Here is a 22,726-nt window from a genome sequence, read left to right on the forward strand (position 1 = left end):
CTCAATTAGGAGAAGCCCCCACAAGGTTGGGATAGGTGCCATGTTCCACAAAGTGCTGACAGCCCATGATCACTCAGGGCATTATTCCTGGAAAAATTACAGTGAAAGCAGTAATCACTAAAGATTTGGGGAAAAGCAACATCATAATAAATTCAAAAACAGCAATGAAAGTAACATCTTAGAAGATAATATCTCAGAAAATAAAAATATAAAATATGAAAATATTTTTAACATTAACATATTTAGTAACCTTATACAGATAATGAAAGGAAAGTAAATCCATAAAACAACATCAGTCATGTTTGAAACAAGAATAGGCAGGCAGGCAGTAACAACAGGTGTCTGAGAAAAGAAATAAAACAGAGAATTTTGAAAAAATATAATTAGTGCTAAATTGTTTAAAAAACAAATGGGTAGATGTATTAATCCGTTCTTTCTTTAATTGTTATAATGAAATACCTGAGACTGGAACTGGGTAATTGATAAAGAGGAGGTTTAATTGGCTCATGGTTTTAGAGGCTTTACAGGAAGCATAATGCTGGTATCAGCTTCTGGGAGGTCTTAGGAAACTTACAAAAATGGCAAAAGGTGAAGGGGAAGTGGGCATATTTACACGACCAGAGCAGGAGAGAGAGAGAGAGTGGGGAGGTGCCAAACACTTTAAAACAACCAGATCTCATGAGAACTCACTCACTATCATGAGAACAGTACCAAGAGGGAAATCTGACCCAAAGACCCAGCCACCTTCCGCCAGGTCCTACCTCCAACACTGGGGGTTACAATTCAACATGAGATTTTGGTGGTGGCACAGATCTAAACCTTATCATTTTCTCCTGCCCACTTTCAAATATTATGTCCTTATCACATTGCAAAATACAATCATGCCTTCCCAGAAATCCCCCAAAGTCTTAACTCATTTCAGCATTAACTCAAAAGTCCAAAGTCTTATCTGAGACAAGGCAAGTGCCTTCCACCTATAAGCCTGTAAAATTAAAAATAAGTTAGTTACTTCCAAGATACAATGGGGTATAGGCATTGGCTAAATACTCCCACTTCAAAAGAGATAAATTGCCCAAAAGAAAGGGAATACAGGCCTTTGTAAACCTGAAACCCAGCAGGGCAGCCGTTAAAGCTCCAAAATTATCTCCTTTGACTCCATGTCTCACATCCAGGGCACACTGGTGGAAGGGGTGGGCTCCCAAAGCCTTGAGCAGCTCCACCTCTGTGCCTTTGCAAAATTCAGCTTCCATGGTTGTTCTCTTACTTGGTGTAGAGTTCCTGCAGTTTTCCCCTGCACTTGGTACAAGCTGCGAGTGGATCTACCAATCTTTGCTCTGGAGGATGGTGGCCCTCTTCTCACAGCTCCACTAGGCAGTGCCCCAGTGGGAATTGTGTGGGGGCTCCAACCCCACATTTCCCTTCTGCACTGCCCTAGAAGAGGTTCTTCATGAGGGCTCCGGCTTCTGCCTTTACATCTAGACTTTTCCATATATCCTCTGACATCTAGTCAGAGGCTCCCAATCCTCAACTCTTGTACTCTGCATACCTGCAGGCTTCACACCACATGGAGCCACCAGGGCTTATGGCTGGCACCCTCTGAAGCAGCAGCCGAGATATACCTGAGCCCCTTTGAGCCAAGACTGAAGCTGGAGTGAATGGGTTGCAGTGAGCCATGTCCCAAGGCTGCACAGGGCAGCAGGTCCTCTCAAAACCATTCTTCCCTTCTAGACCTCTGTGCCTGTAATGAGAGGGTCTCTGAAATGCCTTTGAAGGCTTTTCCCAATGTTTTGAATATTAGCATTTGGCTTCTTTTTACTTATGCAAAGTTCACAGCCTGCTTGAATTTGTCCCCTGAAAATGGGCATTTATTTCCTACCACATGGCTAGGCTGCAAATTTTCCAAGCTTTTATGCTCTGCTTCCCTTTTAAATATAAGTTCCAGTTTCAAGTCATCTCTGTACTTATGCATGTGAATTAGGCTGTTAGAAGCAGCCAGGTAACTTCTTCTTCTTTTTTTTTTTTGTGATATAAAGTCTCACTCTGTCACCCAGTCTTGAGTGCAGTGGTGCAATCTCGGCTCACTGCAACTTCCGTCTCCCAGGTTCCAGTGAGTCTCCTGCCTCAGCCTCCCAAGTAGCTGGGACTACAGGTGTGTGCCATGCACCACCACACCTGGCTAATTTTTTTTTTTTTTGTATTTTTAATAGAGATGGGGTTTCACCATATTGGCCAGGCTGGTCTCGAACTCCTAACCTCGTGATCTGCCCACCTGGGCCTCCCAAAGTTCTGGGATTACAGGCATGAGCCACTGTGCCCAGCCCCAGGAAATTTCTTGAATGCTTTGCTGCTTAGAAATTTCTTCCAGCAGATACTCTAAATTGTCACTCCCAAGTTCAGTGTTTCACAGAACCCCAGGGCAGGGGCACAATGCCTTCAAGCTCTTTGCCAAGACTTAACAAAACCGATCTTTGCTCCAGTTGCCAAGAAGTTCATCACTTCCATTTGAGGCCTCCTCAGCCTGGACTTCATGGTCCATATTACTCTCAGCATTTTGGTCACAATTCAAGAAATCTCTAGGAAGTTCCCAGCTTTCTCTCATCTTCCTGTCTTCTAAGCCCTCTACACTCATTCAACCTCTGCTCATTACCCTATTCTAAAGCCACTTCCACATTTTCAGGTAACCTTATAGCAATGTCCCACTCCTCAGTATCAATTTTTTGTATTAGTTCATTCTCACACTGCTATAAAGAAATACTTGAGACTGGGTAATTTGTAAAGAAAAGAGGTTTAATTGGCTCATGGTTTCACAGGCTGTATACGAAGCATGATGCTGGCATACACCTGGCTTCTGGGAGGTCTCAGGAAACTTACAGTAAGGGTGGAAGGCAAAGTGGATGGAGACTTATCTTACATGGCTGGAGCATGAGGGATAGAGAGGGTGGAGGTGTTACACACTTTTAAACAACCAGATTTCACAAGAACTCACTCACTATTGTGAGAACAGCACCAAGAGGGAAACCTGCCCCCATGATCCAATCACTTGCCACCAGTCCCCATCTCCAGCACTGGGGATTACAATTTGACATGAGATTTTGGTGAGGAAACAGATCCCAACTGTATCAGTTGAGTAGCTGACTGTACATAAATGAGTAGTAAGTTAGTGAGCTGGCTCCTCGTGCAGGGACAATCTCCTAGGACGCAGCACAAAGAGACACCCCCAAACAAACTAATGGCAATAGGTATAAATATAGCAATGGCAAAAGCTATAACAAAATAGTTTGAAAATGTTGCAATATAAATACTATCTTAAGAAGTATAGTTTAAGGCAAAAAGCACAAATGGTTGAAAGAGAAATGTTTCCTTTTATGAAAGTAACAACTAACCTGAAAGATATGCCTCCAAAAATTATAATTTGAAATATATGACTCAAATATTGATAGAATAGTTTCCATACTTTGGCAGAATCTGTACTTACAGCAACAAGATGACTTCCTGTGAACTCCAATCCTTCAATGAAGATCTATTAGATGCATAGATACAATTTGAGTGAAAAATTTTGTGGAAATCATGTGGAGAATTGAGTTTCAAATTTAAGTTGACTTCGTGCAGTAAAGATATAGCCTGGATGTTTGAGAAAACCAGGAGCCTGGGGAACCATGAGCTAAAATCCTCTTTCTGCCAAGTTTAGCCCTGCACTCATGACACAAGGTGCAGATAATGAGATAAGGCTGTGGGACAAGTGGGGAGTCAGTGGTTGTTTGAGGAGAGCAAAGATTAATCTTGTGGGCTTAGGAATCAGAACTTCTAGATTTGAATTTAGTTCTATCAGTTCTAGCTGTGTGACCTAAGGGAACCTGTTTAACATCTCTGTTTCTTGAGTTCTCTCAAATATAAAGTGGAAATAATCATATCAACTTCAGAGGTTTGTTATGGTCATAAAATGGATTAATATATGCAAATTCCTTAATAATTGCTGACTATGCTCCAAAAGTGAGATGTTATTGTTATTAGGTGGTGTTTTGGCAATAGTAATATCTTTAAAAAACAGACTCTCTGTCCTCGAGGATTTGCGATGCAGTGCAACAACCCTGGTCAATGGCTGGGGGATGTGCAGGTACCACCACATAATGAGTGTGGGTCATGTGTCTAGCCCTATAATCACGAAGTCATTACTAGCACCAGGGTCATCGTACAAGCATGGCCTCGGAAAATCACTATGACTAAAGAAAGGCAAATCCTGGTAAGAGTCTGCACAGTTGCCCATGGAAAGTGTGCTCCAAATCTTGTCACCTGCTGGGATGGGAGAGAAGAAAATATTCCCAAATGGAAATCCACAGATATGGGTGAGATGGGCTGAGAGGGTGAGGAGACATTACATATAAATACACCTGTGTAGAACAGACTGCACTCACCTGTGAGTCCCAATAGCGTAAAGAGGCAAGGGTTGTCCAGGTGGGCTGGAAGACACGTATGGCCATTGCCTGCTCTGTTCAAAGTTTATCATGGAGAGACCCCAGCCTCTGAGCTCTGCAGAGAAGGAGAAGCCCCACCTGCCATGATATCTAAGGAGGGAATTTGCTGTGGAAGGAAAAGGCCACGAGACTGGCACAGCCTCATAGTAAAAGAAGAAGCAGGCATAGTTGCCACCCCTGGGAAGTTGCTGATATCCACTTTGGGGTTCCCACGCCTGGGAGCCTTGGACAGTGGTGGAGAGAGTTTGACTGCTCTGGGCCTGCTCTTTGTCCCAGAGGCACTCACTTCATGCCAGGGTTCCCTTGGCCCTTCCTCAGTTGACAGCCCTGACCCATAGGGCCCTGTAGCTAAGGCCTGAGTTTGGATTTTCAGAGACTATAATTCTGGGTGTGGAAAGTTTGAGGTCTTGTTACTGTAGCAGCCTTTAAGGATGGAACCAAAACTCCTGGATGTCCCCTGCAAAAAGTCCCTAGAGCCAACATCAAGTAACAAGCTGAGCAAATACAAAATGGCAACTCTTCTTAGGTCTGTCAGAGAAATGAGGTCACAGAGCAGACCATTGTCTCCAAAACTGGAAGTTAGACAAAATGATATAGAGAATTACAACTTCCTGAAGCCAAAACCTCCATGGGAACCAGTGCCAGGATAGGAAAACCTGCACTGTAATTGAAGAATTGCTAGAGGCTAGGTGTGGGCCAGTCTGAGAAACAGATTCCAGGAGGACCCAATCACAGGGAACTTCAACCCTGTTGTGAGTTTTACCTCCAGGAGCTTGATTAGGTCCTCAGAGTGAATATGAGAGAAATATTCACTTGTGCTTCCTGGGGAGGGGAAAGTGAACCATTTTGAAATACACCAGAGCATTCTTTCTTCTTACCAAGCCCAGCTCTCAGGAGAAACTGCTTTACCAGAGCCTAATCTGCTGGGCTTTGATCAGAGCCTAACCTACCTGGGGAAGGCAAGCACCAAACTCCAGCCCCCTTTAGCCATCCTGTCCCATCATAGGGGAAAAAAATGAGAGGCAATTGTGAAGTCCACAGGCCAGGGGCGCAGGCTCACACAAGACTGCAACCTCATGTAACTGGTGATGAGTCCATGTGACATTTTCGGGAAACAAATAATTGAAAGAGAGATTGGACAACCACAGTGAAAATGCAGTGAATAAATGAGCAGTGAAAATGCTGGAGGTAAAGTTCAGATTGAATGTCAGTGGAGTTATAGAAGCATAAATAGCTGGTGGAGGCAACGTAGACCCTGGTAGTGTTTGAGAAACTTCAGATAGGCAACCCGCAGGACTTAGAGAAGATGAATTTAACAGATATGGGATGGGGTGCTGACAAATAGGGTGAAGGTATCCCTGAGGATGTGACAACAGCAAAAATCTTCACATGAAAGAAACTTTTGCAGAGATTTCACTACACTGAAAGTGCAAATGATAAGGCGCTGGAAACAAATCCAAACTTAGACAGGAAGGAGGTAAGCACTCTTTCAACTACTCTTGAAACATTTTTACAAAGAAATAAAATACTTGAACACTCGATGTTTCCAAGTTTTGAATTACAGTGTACTAATAAATATTCATTTATTATTTTTTATTGCCCTCTACATTTGTAACTGACAGTATGAGAGTTTCCAATATTTTGACAAAAAATTGTAAAGGTCACAAAATGATCATTGTTTTTCTGATTGGATGTGGAGATTGCTTTCCTGGATTTCTGGCTGCACAGTCATTCTTGCAATCCTGCACTGCCATGAAAAGTGAGGGCTGCCTTTATTCAGTATAATGCTTATGGTAATAAATGCTAAATAAAAATTAATTAAGATAAGAGAAATTAGAATGCCAGGGTAGACAGGAGAATTGATATTATATACAGAGTGGTTTGCAAAAGGTGTCTTTAATAAAGTGACATTGAGCAGAGGCTTGAAGGAGGGATGAAGGGAGCCATGCAGCTGTGTTGGGGAAGAAGCAGAGGAGTGATACAATTTGACTTTTCCAAAAATCACTGTAGCTGAAAAATGAAAGCCAACAGAGGCTACAGAAGTGTTCCTGGAAGAGATGATGCTGGCCGGGACAGGGAGGGGTGGTGGAGGTGAGAAGTGTGCAGGTTAGGGATGGAACTCAGTGCTGTCCTGCAGCAGGCTCAGACTGGCCCCTGAAAGCCAACCGTTAAGTTTCAGGAACTTTGCAATCCAGTTGTTAAACTTCTGGTAGCTTGAAACTGGCCATGTTGGGCGTGATTACACCACAGAAATTGTCAAGTACAGCAAATCAGCTTTTTTTTTTTTCCTTTAAGAGAGTCAGTTTTTAAACACTTACCATCCCATGAGTGGACATAAGTATTTTGAAGGCAGAATTGAATATGGGGTGTAAAGAGATATCAGGGAGGACTCCAGGAGTCAAGGAAGCTTTTCGACTGTGGCAGCATTTCCGCCATGAGCAGCAGGGCTGGGAAGCCTGCAGGATGCTAGAACTAGTGTTCCCATCACAGAGAGAGTAGGGAGAGCTTCTTTGTTTCTGAGTGTGAGGAGTAGGACCCTTAGACAAAGAGGAAGGATAATCTTTTTATTTTCTTAAAACGACTTTGGGAGTGCATTTGTATTCAAGAGGCAATAGAGAACCTCAACAAGGCTGGGGAGTTGGGGTAGGCAGGAATCTGGAAGGCAGGATAACTATTGAGAGCCTGGAGAGCATCTGTGGTTTATGGTCAGTCTCAAGGTGATGGGTGGGAGGAGTCCTGATGTGTTTAGATTTGGCGTGTTTCTCACATTCTAGGGAGGTGCCATAAGTCAGTGCCCAGAGCCCAATCCCACAGCCCCTGCTTGGGACCATGAATGAAGACCTTGCTCTGGGGCATCAAAGTCTGTGTGAGGGAGCAACAGGAGCCTGTGGCCAGGCAGATGTCTTGGGAGGGAAGGCTTTTGGAGCCAAGTCTAGAGAAGCTTCTCGCTGGCTCATTCTCTCAAGCTGAGCCTCTCAGGAAAGGAAGGAGGCAGCAGAGATGAGGGTCCCACGTGGCAGGGGAGGAAGGAAAGAGCTGCGGGAAAACACATCCACATTTAGTCATCTGCTCATCTTTCAAGAAATGTTTCCTGAGAGTCTGTGATGTTCTCAGGGCTGGTCTCCTGGGATGCCTGTCGCTGGTGGACAGGCAGTCCTGAGATAGAACTCTGCCTGCTCAGCCATCCTGCCAAGTCCTGATGCCCTTTCCCATGTTCCTTCCACTCAGACACACAGAGGGTCAGAGCACAAACAGCCTTCAGAGCTTCCCATTTGGGTTTCTCAACATTAGTGTACAATGTGGATTCGTCTGACCCCATGGAGTCCCAGCATTCAAATAATCTACAGATAGCCTGCAAGAGCAAGGGACCACCCACTCATCACCGCCTCCACGAAACTCCTAGGGCACTGTGGACACCTTTGAACACATTTCAAGCATCCCACATCGTACACCACCCACATAATTTCTGTGGGTTGGGAGCCTCTTAAAGGGTTCCCCAAGACTTCCGAGGGTGCAGAGGGAGCTTAACTCCACGGACCCTGGTGCTGCATGGCATGTGGGCTGGGCCTTCCTGTTGGCCTTGCCCTTCTGAGACAGCCCTTGGTCTGTCCTCCCTTCCTTGTACTTACGGTCAGGTCTTCTGCTTCCAGGGGATGTAGATGGGGCCCAGGAGGACAGGTATGAGGAGCAGCGCAGTAAGAGATGATGCTGGGCCTGGAAATCAGGGAAGAGGAGGAGCTATGAGAGAGGCCACTTGGGAGGCCATCGTAGGGGCCTCCACTTACCCCATATGAGGCTGCCTGGGCCAATCTATGCCCCACCTTTGAACCTGCATCCTGCCCTGGCTATTCTCACTCCAGCACAAGGCAGAAGCCACAGAAAGAGGCTCCCCATTCTCACTCATCCTGTCCCAGGTTGCCAACTTATTCTCCTGGAGGGAAGAGGTGGAGGGGGCGTGTACTCAGGTATTCATACATGTGGCAACGGGCTTCATCACTTGACCCTCACAAGCCTATGGGAGCAGGGATTGTCATTCCATTCTGATAGGGAAACTGAGGCCCATGGATTTTAGGGAGAGTCACAAGGTTACTTGCATTCAAACCTAAAGAAGCTCATCACTAGTGTTCCTTAGGTTGATCCCTGAGACCATGTCCTTTGGAACAAAACAAGTCCAACTTCCCAGGGACATTTTCATGACTATAAAAGGGTAGGCAGGTGGCTTGAGGATGGCTTCACAATGAGAGTTGCAGGTTCCCTGCTTAGCCCCAGAAGTAAGGGGAGGACTCTGTGTTCTCAGAACCTGGAGGAGCTGTGGAGCGCTGGACATAATGAAACCTTCTGGCTACAAAACACCCTGTTGAGTCACGGAAATGGGTCTCATGCTTGGGAGGGCCTCAGACGTCACCTAGGCCACATCCACCCCAGTGCAGCTGTCATCTGAAATCTTTCTGTTAGTTGGGCACACTCAGTTATGGGGAAGCACATGTTTGGACGCTGCATTTTTAACATGAGCAGTTCGGGCTTTTAAAATCAACATTTTTAGCACAAGCAGTTTGGGCCATATGAAAATACAGTATATTTTAAATAAATAAAACGGTGCTGGTGAGTCCTTAAGGAAGAAATGGAGAACTCAGCATCTGTGGCTGCTGGGGTGTTGGAGGCCGGCAGTTCTCAGCTGGGTGGCTCTCTGGGACTTCTTCTCCCTTGAGGAAAGCTGCCTGCTCAAGTTCACTCCTCCTTCTAGGGAACAGCCCACAAGCAAGATTGGCTGAATTGAAAATAGGAAGGCCACGCCCCTCTCCTCAATTAAAAAACACTACACGACCCTCTCAGCCCTTGGGATCTCTGCAGGAGCAGCTGGGTCTTTGTCCTACCTGCACTGTAGCTCAGCACCTCGCTCCTCCTACAGTCCTGCCTCCCCATTTCCTGAGGCATGTTGACCCTACAGCTCTTCAGGATGCTTCCTGCATTCCTGTATCCATCTCTAGTCTGCCTTACGAGAAGCTGACCTTGGTAAGTTATCTGGAAAACTGACTCTAAAATATAAATTTGAAGCCTGAATACTCATCAGCTAGCAATGAGGACCTCAGGGCTGGCAATGAGTGGGGCTGGGCACTATGGCTGGGATGCAATTGATACAACTTTCACTGGCAGTAAGCTGGGATGGTGTAACCACAGGCAGGAAATTCCTTGGCAATTAGCTTTTGAAACAGATTGGGAAATGGTAGTTATAAGGACTAAGTTGTTCCATGGCTATCACTGGGCATCTTTTTTTTCAGGAAAGATGCTGAGAAGCTAAGAGTGATTGATTATGAGTTAAGGTTCAGTGTGAAAGTGAGAGGACTTCTTGGCAGCACTGCACTTTCTTATCTCTTGTGGCTAGAGGGCAGAAAGAATAGAGGGTTTGGCCCTGGACATCATTAAAAGAGTAGCAGAATCTCAGAGGAGGATGAATCTCAGCCTCAACGGTTGCTATACTGGGGTAGGGCCCTGATGGGGAAGTTGTGGGACCCTGAGATGTGGGAGTGGACATTTGGGTCAAAGCACTCAAAGATCTCCAGTTGACTTAGGAGTTGCTGGGTACAATTGCAGCAGCATAGCTACTTATCTCTATAAAATATCCTCCCCAAATCAAATAAAAAATGAAAACAGAAAAGGAAGTTCTCCACAACCCTGGCTCTCAGTATTACTTGAAGAGAGAAAACCAAACTGCAAAATGACTGTGAGTCAAAAGAGAACACTCACCTAACCCTAGTGCACAGTCTCTCACCAGGCTCCCACGCCACTTGTGCAGCACTTATGTAACCACAAGGCATCTTGCACTTTACCTGTCAGCGTAGACAACTTAAAATGCATTTCCAGCCTTAGTACCTGAGCAAAGATGCTACATCTGCCAAACCGAAAGCACCCAAAAATGGCAGCCCTGGTCCTGGTCCAAGCAAGTGGGTGGATGAATAACTGAAAAGCAAATGCAATCCAGTCTTGATGGTGCAGTCTTACTTCCCTGAGAAGTAAAACTATGAACCCTAGAAACATCACAAGGAACAGGAATAGGAGAAGTTCCAAGGTGGGAGAGGAAGAAGGGAGACTGACTAGGGGCCTCAGGACTGAGGGACAGCCCTGCAGCCAGGCACCTGGGACCCGCCCCCCAACACCAGCCCCAGCCATAAACAGAGGCAAAGGAATGACATAGAAAAGAGCAAAAGCCTCAAGTCAATTAAATCACCACTTCAAGAAACTAGAAAAAGTAGAGCAAAATAAACTCAAAGCAAGCAGGAGTCAGGAATTAATAAAAAGAAGAGTGCAAAAAAATGAATAAACTGAAAACAGAAAAACAATTTAAAAACTCACGGAAACAAAGTGGACCTTTGAAAAGATCAATAACATGGAAAAAAAACTATAGCGAGGCTGATGAAGAAGAAAACAGAAATGGCATATTTTCGATATGAGGTTGAAACAGGGGATATCTCCATAGACCCTTCAGATACCAAAAAGATAATAAGGAGATATTATGAGCAACTCTACACACAAAAATATGACAATTTAGATAAAATGGACACAAAATTCTTCAAAAAGCACGAGTTACCAGAACTCACCCAATATGAATTGAATAATATGAGTAACCCTAAACTATTGAGGAAATTGAATTTATAATTTTAAAACACCCCCCAAAATTCTTGAGGCCCAAGTGTTTCAGAGAAAAATACTGCAAAGCATTTAAATATGAATTAAAACCAAATTTAGTGTACAGAAAGATAGTCATAAAAGAAATTTGAGGAAAATTTGAATGTATGCTCCATTTTAGATGATACAAGGGAATTGTCTTAATAATTTTATGAAATTTAGTGATGAAAAATTTGAAATTGTATTAACTGTAATAATGATACTGGTTTTGCAAAGCTGTCTTTAGTCATAAGATCACCCAACTATGGATCCCATTTGCAACTGCGTGTACCTGCATGACTGAGTTAGCTGTAGACATGATCCATACATCTCTGATTATAGAAGACATTGTTTGCCCTCCATTTCCTATGTTTACTCTTCCAGCAGACAGGGACATGGACAAATCCGTGACCTAGCACTGACCCAGCAGATAAGACTAACCACCATAAAATATGTGGGAGGAACCTGGGCCTTTGAAAAGTCTCCTGGAGTTGAGACCCCTCCTGGTATTACATAAGAGGCAAGTAAGACACATTTTGGTCATAGGGAGGGGAATACAGGCCAACTTCAGGTCCATGGGACAATGTCCAGCAGAAGAGGAATGTTTCTCTAACTAGCACAAATTTGCATTTTAGGCTGATACTGATCTTGTCCTCAGGGACCCAGATTTACTTTAATTAGTTTGAACCAATCACCTGATCTAAAGGCAAGGGTTCTTCAACAACATCCCCCATGACTTCCCAAGTCCTAGTTTCCCCTTCTTTAAAACTCCAGACTCACTGGGTGGTTGAAACAAAAACAGAGATCATAGATGAACGGAAATTTGCACTTAGTAAATTTGCAGAGGAGATTGTGATTATTGTTGCTCAAATATCACAATCAGGACACAGAAGAGGTCCATTCTGTGACCATTCATGGTCACCTGCAAGCCTGGTACTGTTTTTTGATTTTTGTGCTTTTTTTTTTTTTTTTTTGTGACAGTCTCGCTCTGTCACCCAGGCTGGAGTGCAGTGGCGTGATCTTGGCTCACTGCAAGCTCCGCCTCCTGGGTTCACACCATTCTCCTGCCTCAGTCTCCCGAGTAGCTGGGACTACAGGCGCCCGTCACCAGGCCTGGCTAATTTTTTTGTATTTTTAGTAGAGACGGGGTTTCACCATGTTAGCCAGGATGGTCTTGATCTCCTGACCTCGTGATCCGCCCGCCTCAGCCTCCCAAAGTGCTGGGATTACAGGCGTGAGCCGCCAGGCCTGGTACAGTTTTAAACTACCTTTGTCTTTCTGAAATATACACAGCAGATGTCGGGGTGTACTGGGACGAGGTCATAAATGTGGATGGAAAAGTTTAGGATGAAACAGAAACAAAGCAGAGGTTAGAAAAAGTAGGGAGCACAAGAGTGGGCTGATGAGAAACGGGGCATAACAACTCTCAAGGAATAAGGGAAGGCAAAGGACTCTATGAAAAGATGGTTCCCCCTGCCTCCCTCTTTGCTCCTTAAATATATATTTATGTCAAAAGTTCTATTAACTTGTGCATCAAATTCTTACTAGTCGTGACTCTTGGCATGTGGGATTTGGGGGGTGGAGCTGACATTAAAATTTTACTTCGTATTTATAGACTTCTAGCTTATTTTACAGCAAGCATGGATATTACTTTTAACATGAAAGAAAGAGACAAAATTTAAAAATTTTGAGTAACCTCACCAGGGGTAGCATCTGAGCTCTGGTCCTTCTGGTGGACTGCGACCTCCAGGGCAAGGCTTTTGCTGACCGCCAGCTGCCCATCATGCTTCACCTGGCAGGTGAGGACCACATCATCCCTTTGGTCAGATGTGTTCACCAGGAGCCAGCTTGTCCAGTTGTAGGTACCATCCTTGTTCTCTGTAAGGGTCAAGGCCGTTTCTGTCCAGCACACATTTCCATTCTCCAACCAGGTCAGCTGTAGACTCTGGGGGTAGAACTTCCTCACCTGGCAGGTGACATTCACCTGGTTCTCTGCCCTCATGGGCTGTTGAGTAACCTCCAAGGTGGGTGGAACTGAAACAGCACAGGGCAGAAGCTCTGATCTTGTGGCACAGACAGATCACAGGGAGGGCTCCATAACTTAACTCCCACCACCACGGTGAGGGCATCACCAGGACAGTGCTAGGCAGGCAGCAGGTGCTCAGACATTGAGGGCGCTCTTTGCATATGAATGAAATTACTAAGCACAGTGCCTGGTGCACAGTAGGTGCCCAAGGACTGGTAGCTCCTACTAGGCTAAGAATGAGTGAAATCTACAAGCACAACCCCCGCATGCAGTTGGAATGTCAGAACTGTAGCAAAATCCGTGAAATCGCCAAGCACATAGGGGCTTGGCTCATGGTAGGTGCTCACTAATAGTAGTTGTTCTTGGTGAGATAAATGAAACTCTCTAGCGCAGAGCTTGGCTCGTGATTGCTGGTCCCCTGACTGCTGCCAATGAAATGATAGTAAGTGACCAGCACACTTAGGTGCATGGAGGGTGGGCAGCACAGTTAGGGAATTAGATTCCAGGCCATTCGACCTCTGGAGCAATAACCTAGGGAGAGGGGAGTGGGCTTGACAGCCAGGTGTGGGCTTGGGCTGGGTGTGAGGGTCCTCTACCTCGGATGGCCTCAGACAAGTTGGCAGTCCCACGAAGAGGGTCCCCCTGCAAGGTGACATGGCCCACCTCGCACATGACTTGAGAGCGAACGTCCCAGGGGTCCAGTACCACCCTGGCTGTACTGCGGATGCTGTAGGCCACACTCTGTCCTGTGGGGTCCACGTTGGTCTGGAAGTCTGAGAGTTGATTCCCATTTTTGAACCATTTCAGGGTGATGTCTCTGGGGGAGAAGCCATGGGACTCGCAGGTGAAACTCACTGTGTGCTTAGGTGTGGTCCTCACTGCAGGGCCCGATACCACGGGGGCAGAGGGTTTGGCTACAAAAGGGGCATCGATAAACAAGAGACATGACTGAGATGACCATCACTAATGATGAGTGTGTGACACTGTTAAGAACCTTCAGATACATTAATTTTAATCCTTATAATAATGTGGAGAGGATAGTGTTCTTATTCTCATTTTACATAGCAGGATGCAAAGGTTGGAAGAGGTGAGGACCAGCCCCAGGTCAGACAGTGTAGGGGAAGGTCCCAGAGGGAAGTCCAGGCCTGAGTTCAAAGTCCTCTCCACATAGGGTGACTTCCACCAATCTGGGCACAGGAACAAAGTTACTGATTGGTCTCCCTCTGTGTATTAACTGGTCCTAGCCTGTTTCCCCAGGAGAGCTCACCAACCTCAGAGAGGGTGTTTACAGAAGCCAAAGTAGGAAACAATGGCAAAGTGGCGACACCATGAGACCTGCGACCAGGCTGTTCAACCCATGAGAGGGGTGGCCTGGAACATGCAGCATCTGCAAAATGGGACAGCAGCATTTTTCCTTCCCAGGGGTGCAACAAGGATTAAATGGGGCAACGGAAGAAGTTCTGCTTTGGATCAAAGTCAGAAGATGCTTCATAAAAATAAACACAGATCTGTCTTTAATCCAGACTTTATATATACCCAGAGCTCTCTCTCTTTGTGTATTTATGAATTTATTTCATATTTTTCATTCTTTTCACAAATATTCCAGTACAGTTTTTGAAAGAAAATGAAGTAGTTAAGGCTAAAGCTTTAACATGGAGTCAAGCATTTCTAAGAACATTGCACTCACACCTGCTAAAGGTCAAGCCACAGGATGTTGCTGTAGACCTGGATAACAACGGACTAAAGTCAAGGTACATGGGATTTTGATTTCTCTCATCGTGGAGTGTCCTAATTAAGTAACCAATGGATACGAGTTTGCAGTTTAGCATTTCTGCCAGCCAATAAACTGTTTTCAGAAACAACATTTTGTGAAAGTCCCCAGCACCAAACCTTACCTGCATTGCCCTATGGGACACCATTCAGGGCTTCCATTACTCAGGGTTCCCAAATTGCAACTCTTTATTTCCCAGATAAATGCCATTTCCTTTGGACTTCCTATAAATCACTATTTTTTTAGTTAGCAGGTCTAATCTGTGCCAAGTCCCAAATTTGAAAAGAGGGAAGGTTTCTTGGAATCTAGGTCTTCAGGTGGGCCAGGTTGGGGTCAAAAACAATGATCACTGAGTACTAAGAAAGCCAAAGGTGGGTGATTTCTTCATCGTTAATTCATTACAAGAGACAAAGATCTAGGCCACCCCAACAGGCAGAAATCTATCCTGGGTCCTGAAAGCACACAAACTGGAGAATCAGAAAAATGAGGGTAGTTTCTCCCTGTAGATGAGTCCTAAACGTGTCTCCAAATTGCTAATTATTACCCTGCACCTCCTATAGCAGTCATCAGGAAACACATATTAGGCATACTTGCATTTGTAAATATTAACTTGCTCCCTACCACATGCAAACATTTTATGGGCACAGTAAGAAGGGTGTCACTTGAAGAAGTCAAGTCATCAAGACACCAGCAGCATTGGGCATCCCTAGAGGGCTGAGAGGCTGTAATCAGTTCCCATTTATTGAGGGCTTCTTGGGAGCCTGATGCTGGCTGCTCCCTCTGTACCTCTCAGCTCTTTAATCCTCCCTTCATTGTCTTGACGGGGTCCTCATGTGAGTCCCTTATAGGACCAGGGTCTGAGGGGACCCCAGCTAGCAAAGGGCCAAAAGTGGATAAAAAACCCACCCTGGTAAGATGACAGAGGATGAATGCAAGCACGGAGCCTGGTATGTAGCAGGTGCTTAATAAATGAGCCCTATGGCTGTTATCAACAGGTTTGGTCATTACTGCTTCTGAATATACACGTTTATTCTTTAGGCAGCAGAACACAGAGGAGTAGAAACATCAAGAAAAGGCTCAAATCCTGCTCCCTGCAGCTCACGAAAAACTCAAATGATAATAGAAGCAAAACCACCAAGTCTGGACAATTGGCTTTCAAAAAACAAATAAGATTATAGGTAAAGCTGGAAGCATTTTGGAAGGAGGAGGGAACAGAGTCCTCTGTGACATCTTTTTATTATTATTATTTTATTTTAGTTCTGGAATACAAGTGCAGAATGTGTAGGTTTGTTATATAGGTATATGTGTGCCATGGTGGTTTGCTACACCTATCGACCCGTCATCTAGATTTTAAGCCCTGCATGCGTTAGCTATTTGTCCTAATGCTCTCCCTCCCCTCACCCCCCACCCCTTGACTGGCCCTGGTGTGTGGTGTTCCCCTCCCTGTGTCCATGTTTTCACATTGTGCAACTCCCACTTATAAGTGAGAACGTGTGGTGTTTGCTTTCCTGTCCCTGTGTTAGTTTGCTGAGGATAATGGCTTCCAGCTTCATCCATGACCCTGCAAAGGACATGAAATCATTCTTTTTTATGGCTGCATAGTATTCCATGGTGTATATGTACCACATTTTCTTTGTCCAGTATATCACTGATGGGCGTTTGGGCTGGTTTCATGTCTTTGCTATTGTAAATAGTGCTGCAATAAACATACATGTGCCTGTGTCTTTATAGTAGAATGATTTATATTCCTTTGGTTACATACCCAGTAATGGGATTGCTGGGTCAAATGGTATCTCTGGTTCTAGGTCCTTGAGGAATTACCACACTGTCTTCCACAATTGTTGAACTGATTTACATTCCCACCAAGAATGTAAAAGCATTCCTATTTCTCCACAGCCTCACCAGCATCTGTTGTTTCCTAACTTTTTAATAATCACCATTCTGACTGGCATGAGATGGTATCTCATTGTGGTTTTATTTTCATTTCTCTAATAATCAGTGATGTTGAGCTTTTTTTCATATGTTTGTTGGCCACATAAATGTCTTCTTTTGAGAAGTGTCTGTTTATACCCTTTGCGTACTTTTTGGTGGAGTTGTTTGTTTTTTTCTTGTGAATTTGTTTAAGTTCCTTGTAGATTCTGGATATTAGACCTTTGTCAGATAGGTAAATTGCAAAAATTTTCCCCCATTCTGTAGGTTGCCTGTTCACTCTGATGATAGTTTCTATTCCTGTGCAGAATCTAGTTTAATTAGATCCCGTTTGTCAACTTTCACTTTTGTTGCAATTGCTTTTGGCATTTTTGTTATGAAGTCTTTGCCCATGCCTACGCCTGAATGGTATTGCCTAGGTTTTCTTCTAGGGTTTTTATGGTTTTGGGTTTTACATTTAAGTCTTTAATCCATCTTGAGTTAATTTTTGTATAAGGTGTAAGGAAGGGGTCCAGTTTCAGTTTTCTGCATATGGCTAACCATATGCAGTCCCATTTATTAAATAGGGAATCCTTTCCCCATTGCTTGTTTTTCTCAGGTTTGTTGAAGATCAGATGGTTGTAAATGTACGGCGTTATTTCTGAGGTCTCTGTTCTGTTCCATTGGTCTATATGTCTGTCTTGGTACCAGTACCATGCTGTTTTGGTTACTGTAGCCTTGTAATATAGTTTGAAGTCAGGTAGCATGACACCTCCAATTTTTTTCTTTTTGCTTAGGATTGTCTTGGCTATATGGGCTTTTTTTTGGTTCAATATAAAATTTAATGTAGTTTTTTTTCTAATTCTGTGAAGAATGTCTATGGTAATTTGATGGGAATAGCATTGAATCTATAAATTACTTTGGGTAGTATGTCCATTTTCATGACATTCATCCTTCCTATCCATGAGCATGGAATGTTTTTCCATTTGTTTGTGTCCTCTCTTATTTCCTTGAAGCAGCAGTTTGTAGTTCTCCTTGAAGAGGTCCTTCAAATCCCTTGTAAGTTGTATTCCTAGGTATTTTATTCTCTTTGTACCAGTTGTGAATGGGAGTTCATTCATGATTTGGCTCTCTGCTTGTCTATTGTTGGTGTATAGGAATGCTTGTGATTTTTGCACACTGATTTTGTATCCTGAGACTTTGCTGAAGTTGCTTATCAGCTTAAGGAGTTTTTGAGCTGAGATGATGGGGATTTCTAAATATAGAATCATGTCATCTGCAAACAAAGACAATTTGACTTCCTCTCTTCCTATTTGAATACCCCTTATTTCCTTCTCTTGCCTAATTGCTCTGGCCAGAACTTCCAATACTATGTTGAATAGAAATGGTTAGAGAGGGCATCCTTGTCTTGTGCTGGTTTTCAAGGGGAATGCTTCCAGCTTTTGCACATTCATTATGATATTGGCTGTGGGTTTGTCATAAATAGTTCTCTTTATTTTGAGATATGTTCCATCAATACCTAGTTTATTGAGAATTTTTAGCATGAAGCGGTGTTGAATTGTATTGAAGGCCTTTTCTGCATCTATTGAGATAATCATGTGGCTTTTGTCATTGGTTCTGTTTTTGTGATGGATTACGTTTATTGATTTGCATATGTTGAACCAGCCTTGCATCCCAGGGATGAAGCCAACTTGATTGTGGTGGATAAACTTTTTGATGTGCTGCGGGATTCAGTTTGCCAGTATTTTATTGAGGATTTTCGCATCAATGTTTATCAGGTATACTGGCTTGATGTTTTCTTTTATTGTTGTATCTCTGCCCAGTTTTGGTAACAGGATGACGCTGGCCTCATAAAATAACTTGGGGAGGAGTCCTTCCTTTTCAATTATTTGGAATAGTTTCAGAAGGAATGGTTGCAGCTCCTCTTTGTACCTCTGGTAGAATTTGGTTCTGAATCCGTTTGGTCCTGGGCTTTTTTGGATTGGTAGGCTATTAATTACGGTCTCAATTTCAGAACTTGTTATTGGTCTATTCAGGGACTCAACTTCTTTTTGGTTTAGTCTTGGAAGGGTGTATGTGTCCAGGAATTTATCCATTTCCTCTAGATTTTCTAGTTTATTTGCATAGAGCTGTTCATAGTATTTTCTGATGGTAGTTTGTGTTTCCATGGGGTCAGTGGTGATATCCCCTTTATCTTTTTTTATTGTGTCTATTTGATTCTTCTCTCTTTTCTTCTTTATTAGTCTAGCTAGTGGTCTATTTTGTTAATTTCTTCAAAAAACCAGCTCCTGGATTCACTGATTTTTTGAAGGGTTTTTTTGTGTCTCTATCTCCTTCAGTTCAACTCTGATCTTAGGCATTTCTTGTCTTCTGCTAGCTTTTGGATTTGTTTGCTCTTGCTTCTCTAGTTCTTTTAATTTTGATGTTAGGGTGTTGATTTCTGATCTTTCTAGCTTTCTGATGTAGGCATTTAGTGCTATAAATTTCCCTCTAAACACTACTTTAGCTGTGTCCCGGAGATTCTGGTATGTTGTCTCTTTTTTCTCATTGGTTTCAAATAACTTCTTAATTTCTGCCTTAATTTCATTATTTACCCAGGAGTCATTCAGGAGCAGGCTGTTCAATTTCAATGTAATTGTGTAGTTTTGAGTGAGTTTCTTAATTCTGAGTTCTAATTTGATTGAACTGTGGTCTGATAAACCATTTGCTATGATATCTGTTCTTTTGCATTTGCTAAGGAGTGTTTTGCTTCCAATTATGTGGTTGATTTTAGAATAAGTGCCTTGTGGCACTGAGAAGAATGTGTTTTCTGTTGATCTGGGGTGGAGAGTTCTGTAGGTGTATATTAGGTACACTTGATCCAGAGCTGAGTTCAAGCCCTGGATATCCTTATTAATTTTCTGTCTCATTGACCTGTCTAATATTGACAATAGGCTGTTAAAGTCTCCCACTATTATTGTGTGGGAGCCTAAGTCTTTTTGTAGGTCTCTAAGAACTTGTTTTATGAATCTGGGTGCTCCTGTATTGGAGGCACATATATTTAGGATAGTTAGTTGAATTGATCCCTTTACCATTATGTAATGCCCTTCTTTGTCTTTTTTGATCTTTGTTGGTTTAAAGTTTGCTTTGTCAGGGACTAGGATTGCAACCTCCGCCTTTTTTTGCTTTCCATTTGCTTGGTAAATTTTCCTCTATCCCTTTATTTTAAGCCTATGTGTGTCTTTGCATGTGAGATGGGTTTCCTAAATACAGCACACCAATGGGGCTTGACTCTTTATCCAATTTGCCTGTCTGTGTCTTTTAATTGGGGGATTTAGCCCAATTACATTTAAGCTTAATATTGTTATGTGTGAATTTGATCGGGTCATCATGATGCTATCTGGTTATTTTGCACACTAGTTGATGCAGTTTCTTCATAGTGATCACTGGTCTTTATATTTTGGTATGTTTTTGCAGTGGCTGGTACCATTTTTTCCTTTCCATTTTTAGTGCTTCTTTCAGGAGCTCTTGGAAGGCAGGCCTGGTGGTGACAAAATCCCTCAGTATTTGCTTGTTTGGAAAGGCTTTTATTTCTCCTTCACGTATGAAGCTTAGTTTGGCTGGATATGAAATTCTGGGTTGAAAATTCTTTTGTTTAAGAATGTTGACTATTGGCCCCCACTCTCTCCTGGCTTGTAGGGTTTCTGCTAATAGTTGTTCTGTTAGTCTAATGGGCTTCCCTTTGTAGGTGACCTTGCCTTTCTCTTTGGCTGCCCCTAACATTTTTTCCTTCATTTTGGCCTTGGAGAGTTTGGTTATTATGTGTCTTGGGGTTGATCTTCTTGTGGACTATCTTAGTGGTGTTTTCTATATTTCCTGAATTTCAGTGTTATCCTGTCTTGCTAGGTTGGGGAAGTTCTCCTGGATAATATCCTGAAGTGTGTTTTCCAACTTGGTTCCATTCTCTCCATCTCTTTCAGGTACTCCAATCAATTATAGGTTTGGTCTTTTTACATAGTCCCATATTTCTCTGAGGTTTTGTTTGTTCCTTTTCATTCTTTTTTTTTAATCTTGTCCGCATGCCTTATTTCAGCAAAATGGTCTTCAAACTCTGATATCCTTTCTTCTGTTTGGTTGATTCCACTATTGATACTTGTGTATGCTTCACAAAGTTCTTGTGCTATATTTTTTAGCTCCATCAGGTAATTTATGTTCCTCTACAAACTGGTTATTCTAGTTACTGGCTCCTGTAACCTTTTATTAAGATTCTTAGCTTTTTTTTTTTTTTTGATACGGAGTCTCGCTGTGTCACCCAGGCTGGAGTGCAGTGGCGCGATCTCGGCTCACTGCAAGCTCCGCCTCCCGGGTTCACACCATTCTCCTGCCTCAGCCTCTCCAAGTAGCTGGGACTACAGGTGCCCGCCACCATGCCCGGCTAGTTTTTTTGTATTTTTAGTAGAGACGGGGTTTCACCGTGGTCTCGATCTCCTGACCTTGTGATCCGCCCACCTCAGCCTCCCAAAGTGCTGGGATTACAAGCGTGAGCCACCGCGCCCGGCCAAGATTCTTAGCTTCTTTGCATTGGGTTAGAACATGCTCCTGTAGCTCAGTGGAGTTTGTTATTACTCACCTTCTGAAGTCTACTTCCGCCAATTCGTCCATTTCCTCCTTTGTCCAGTTTTGTGCCCTTGCTGGAGAAGCATTGCGATCATTTGGAGGAGAAGAGGCACTCCGGCCTTTTGGGTTGTCAGTGTTTTTTGTTGATTTTTTCTCATCTTCATGAATATGTCTAGTTTCGATCTTTGAGGCTGCTGACCCTTAGATGGGGTTTTTGTGGGGACTTTTTTTGTTGATGCTGTTGTTGTTGCCTTCTGTTTGTTTATTCTTCTTTCAATGGTCAGGTCCCTCCCCTGCAGGGCTGCTGCAGTTTGCTGGGGGTTCACTTTGGGCCTTTTCATCTGGTTGGCTCCCATGCCTGGACATGTCACTTGAAGAGCCTGGAGAACGGCAAAGATGGGTGCCTGCTCCTTCCTTTAGGACCTCTAACCTCGAGGGGCACTGGTCCAATGCCAGTAGGAGCACTCCTGTATAGGGTGTCTGACAACCCCTATTGGAGGGTCTCTCTCAGTTGGGTGGCACGGGGAGCAGGACCCATTTAAGGAAACACTTTGACTGTCCCTTGGTGGAGTGGGTGTGCTTCAGTGGGGAAAACTCACTTATCTGGGCTGCCCAGATTTCTCAGAACTAGCAGCAGGAAAAACTAAGTCTGCTGGACTACCGCCCTTCCCTATAGGGGCTGAGGCCCAGGGAGATCAGAGTTCTGTCCCTAAGCCCCGGGCTGGAGTTGTTGGAGTTCCTGCAGGGAGGCCCCGCCCAGTGAGGAGGGATGGGTCAGTTCTGAAGAGGCACTCTGGCCGCAGTCTGCCACAGCTGGTGTGTTGGGCTGTGGGGGATACCTCTTGGGAAGAAGCCATCCAGCCTCCCTGGCTCCAGCAGGGGAAAAGCATGGCCTGGAGTTATAGAGATGGCTGCCACCTTTCCCTTGCCCTGGAAACTTAGTGTGTTAGGCAGCGATCAGTCCCAATGCTGGCTGCCGCCCATCTCTGGAGGAGCTCAGATGGCTTAGACAGCAGGCAGCCACAGCTGTGGTCCCGGCCACCCCTTCCCCTGGGAGCTCAGCAGCCTTAAGGAGATTCTAGCTGAATGGCTGTTGAGAATCTGTGCAGCTCTGTGGTTGAGACTCTAGGCCCCAGTGGTATGGGCTCACGAGTGGGATCTTCTGATCAGAGGGTTGCACAGTTTTGTGGAAAAAGCAGTTTCACAGGCTAGGTAGCATGCTTACTCACCGCCTCCTTTGGCTGGGGGGTGGGGGCTTCCCTGTCCCACAGCTCTCAGGGGGCCGCTGCA

At 44.1% G+C, this 22,726-nt stretch overlaps 1 protein-coding gene across 3 annotated transcripts in view; it reads right to left on the minus strand.

Moving 5' to 3' along the window:
• Positions 1-7,021: 7,021 nt before the first annotated feature.
• Positions 7,022-22,726, minus strand: part of SIRPG (signal regulatory protein gamma) — a 28,634-nt gene continuing 12,929 nt past the window's right edge. The window contains exons 3-6 of one of the 3 annotated variants that reach the window (XM_032142577.2): positions 13,758-14,075; positions 12,837-13,169; positions 8,102-8,186; positions 7,022-7,508 (exon numbers count right to left, since the gene is read on the minus strand). In XM_032142577.2, coding sequence (XP_031998468.1) covers positions 8,104-8,186; positions 12,837-13,169; positions 13,758-14,075 — 734 coding nt within the window. In that variant the 3' untranslated portion in view covers positions 7,022-7,508; positions 8,102-8,103. The remainder of the gene's footprint in view (positions 7,509-8,101; positions 8,187-12,836; positions 13,170-13,757; positions 14,076-22,726) is intronic. The other 2 variants (XM_032142579.1, XM_032142580.1) reach the window with 2 other exon arrangements.

This window comes from Hylobates moloch, unplaced genomic scaffold (genome assembly GCF_009828535.3).
Source record: "Hylobates moloch isolate HMO894 unplaced genomic scaffold, HMol_V3 SCAFFOLD_21, whole genome shotgun sequence".
NCBI lineage: Eukaryota > Metazoa > Chordata > Mammalia > Primates > Hylobatidae > Hylobates > Hylobates moloch.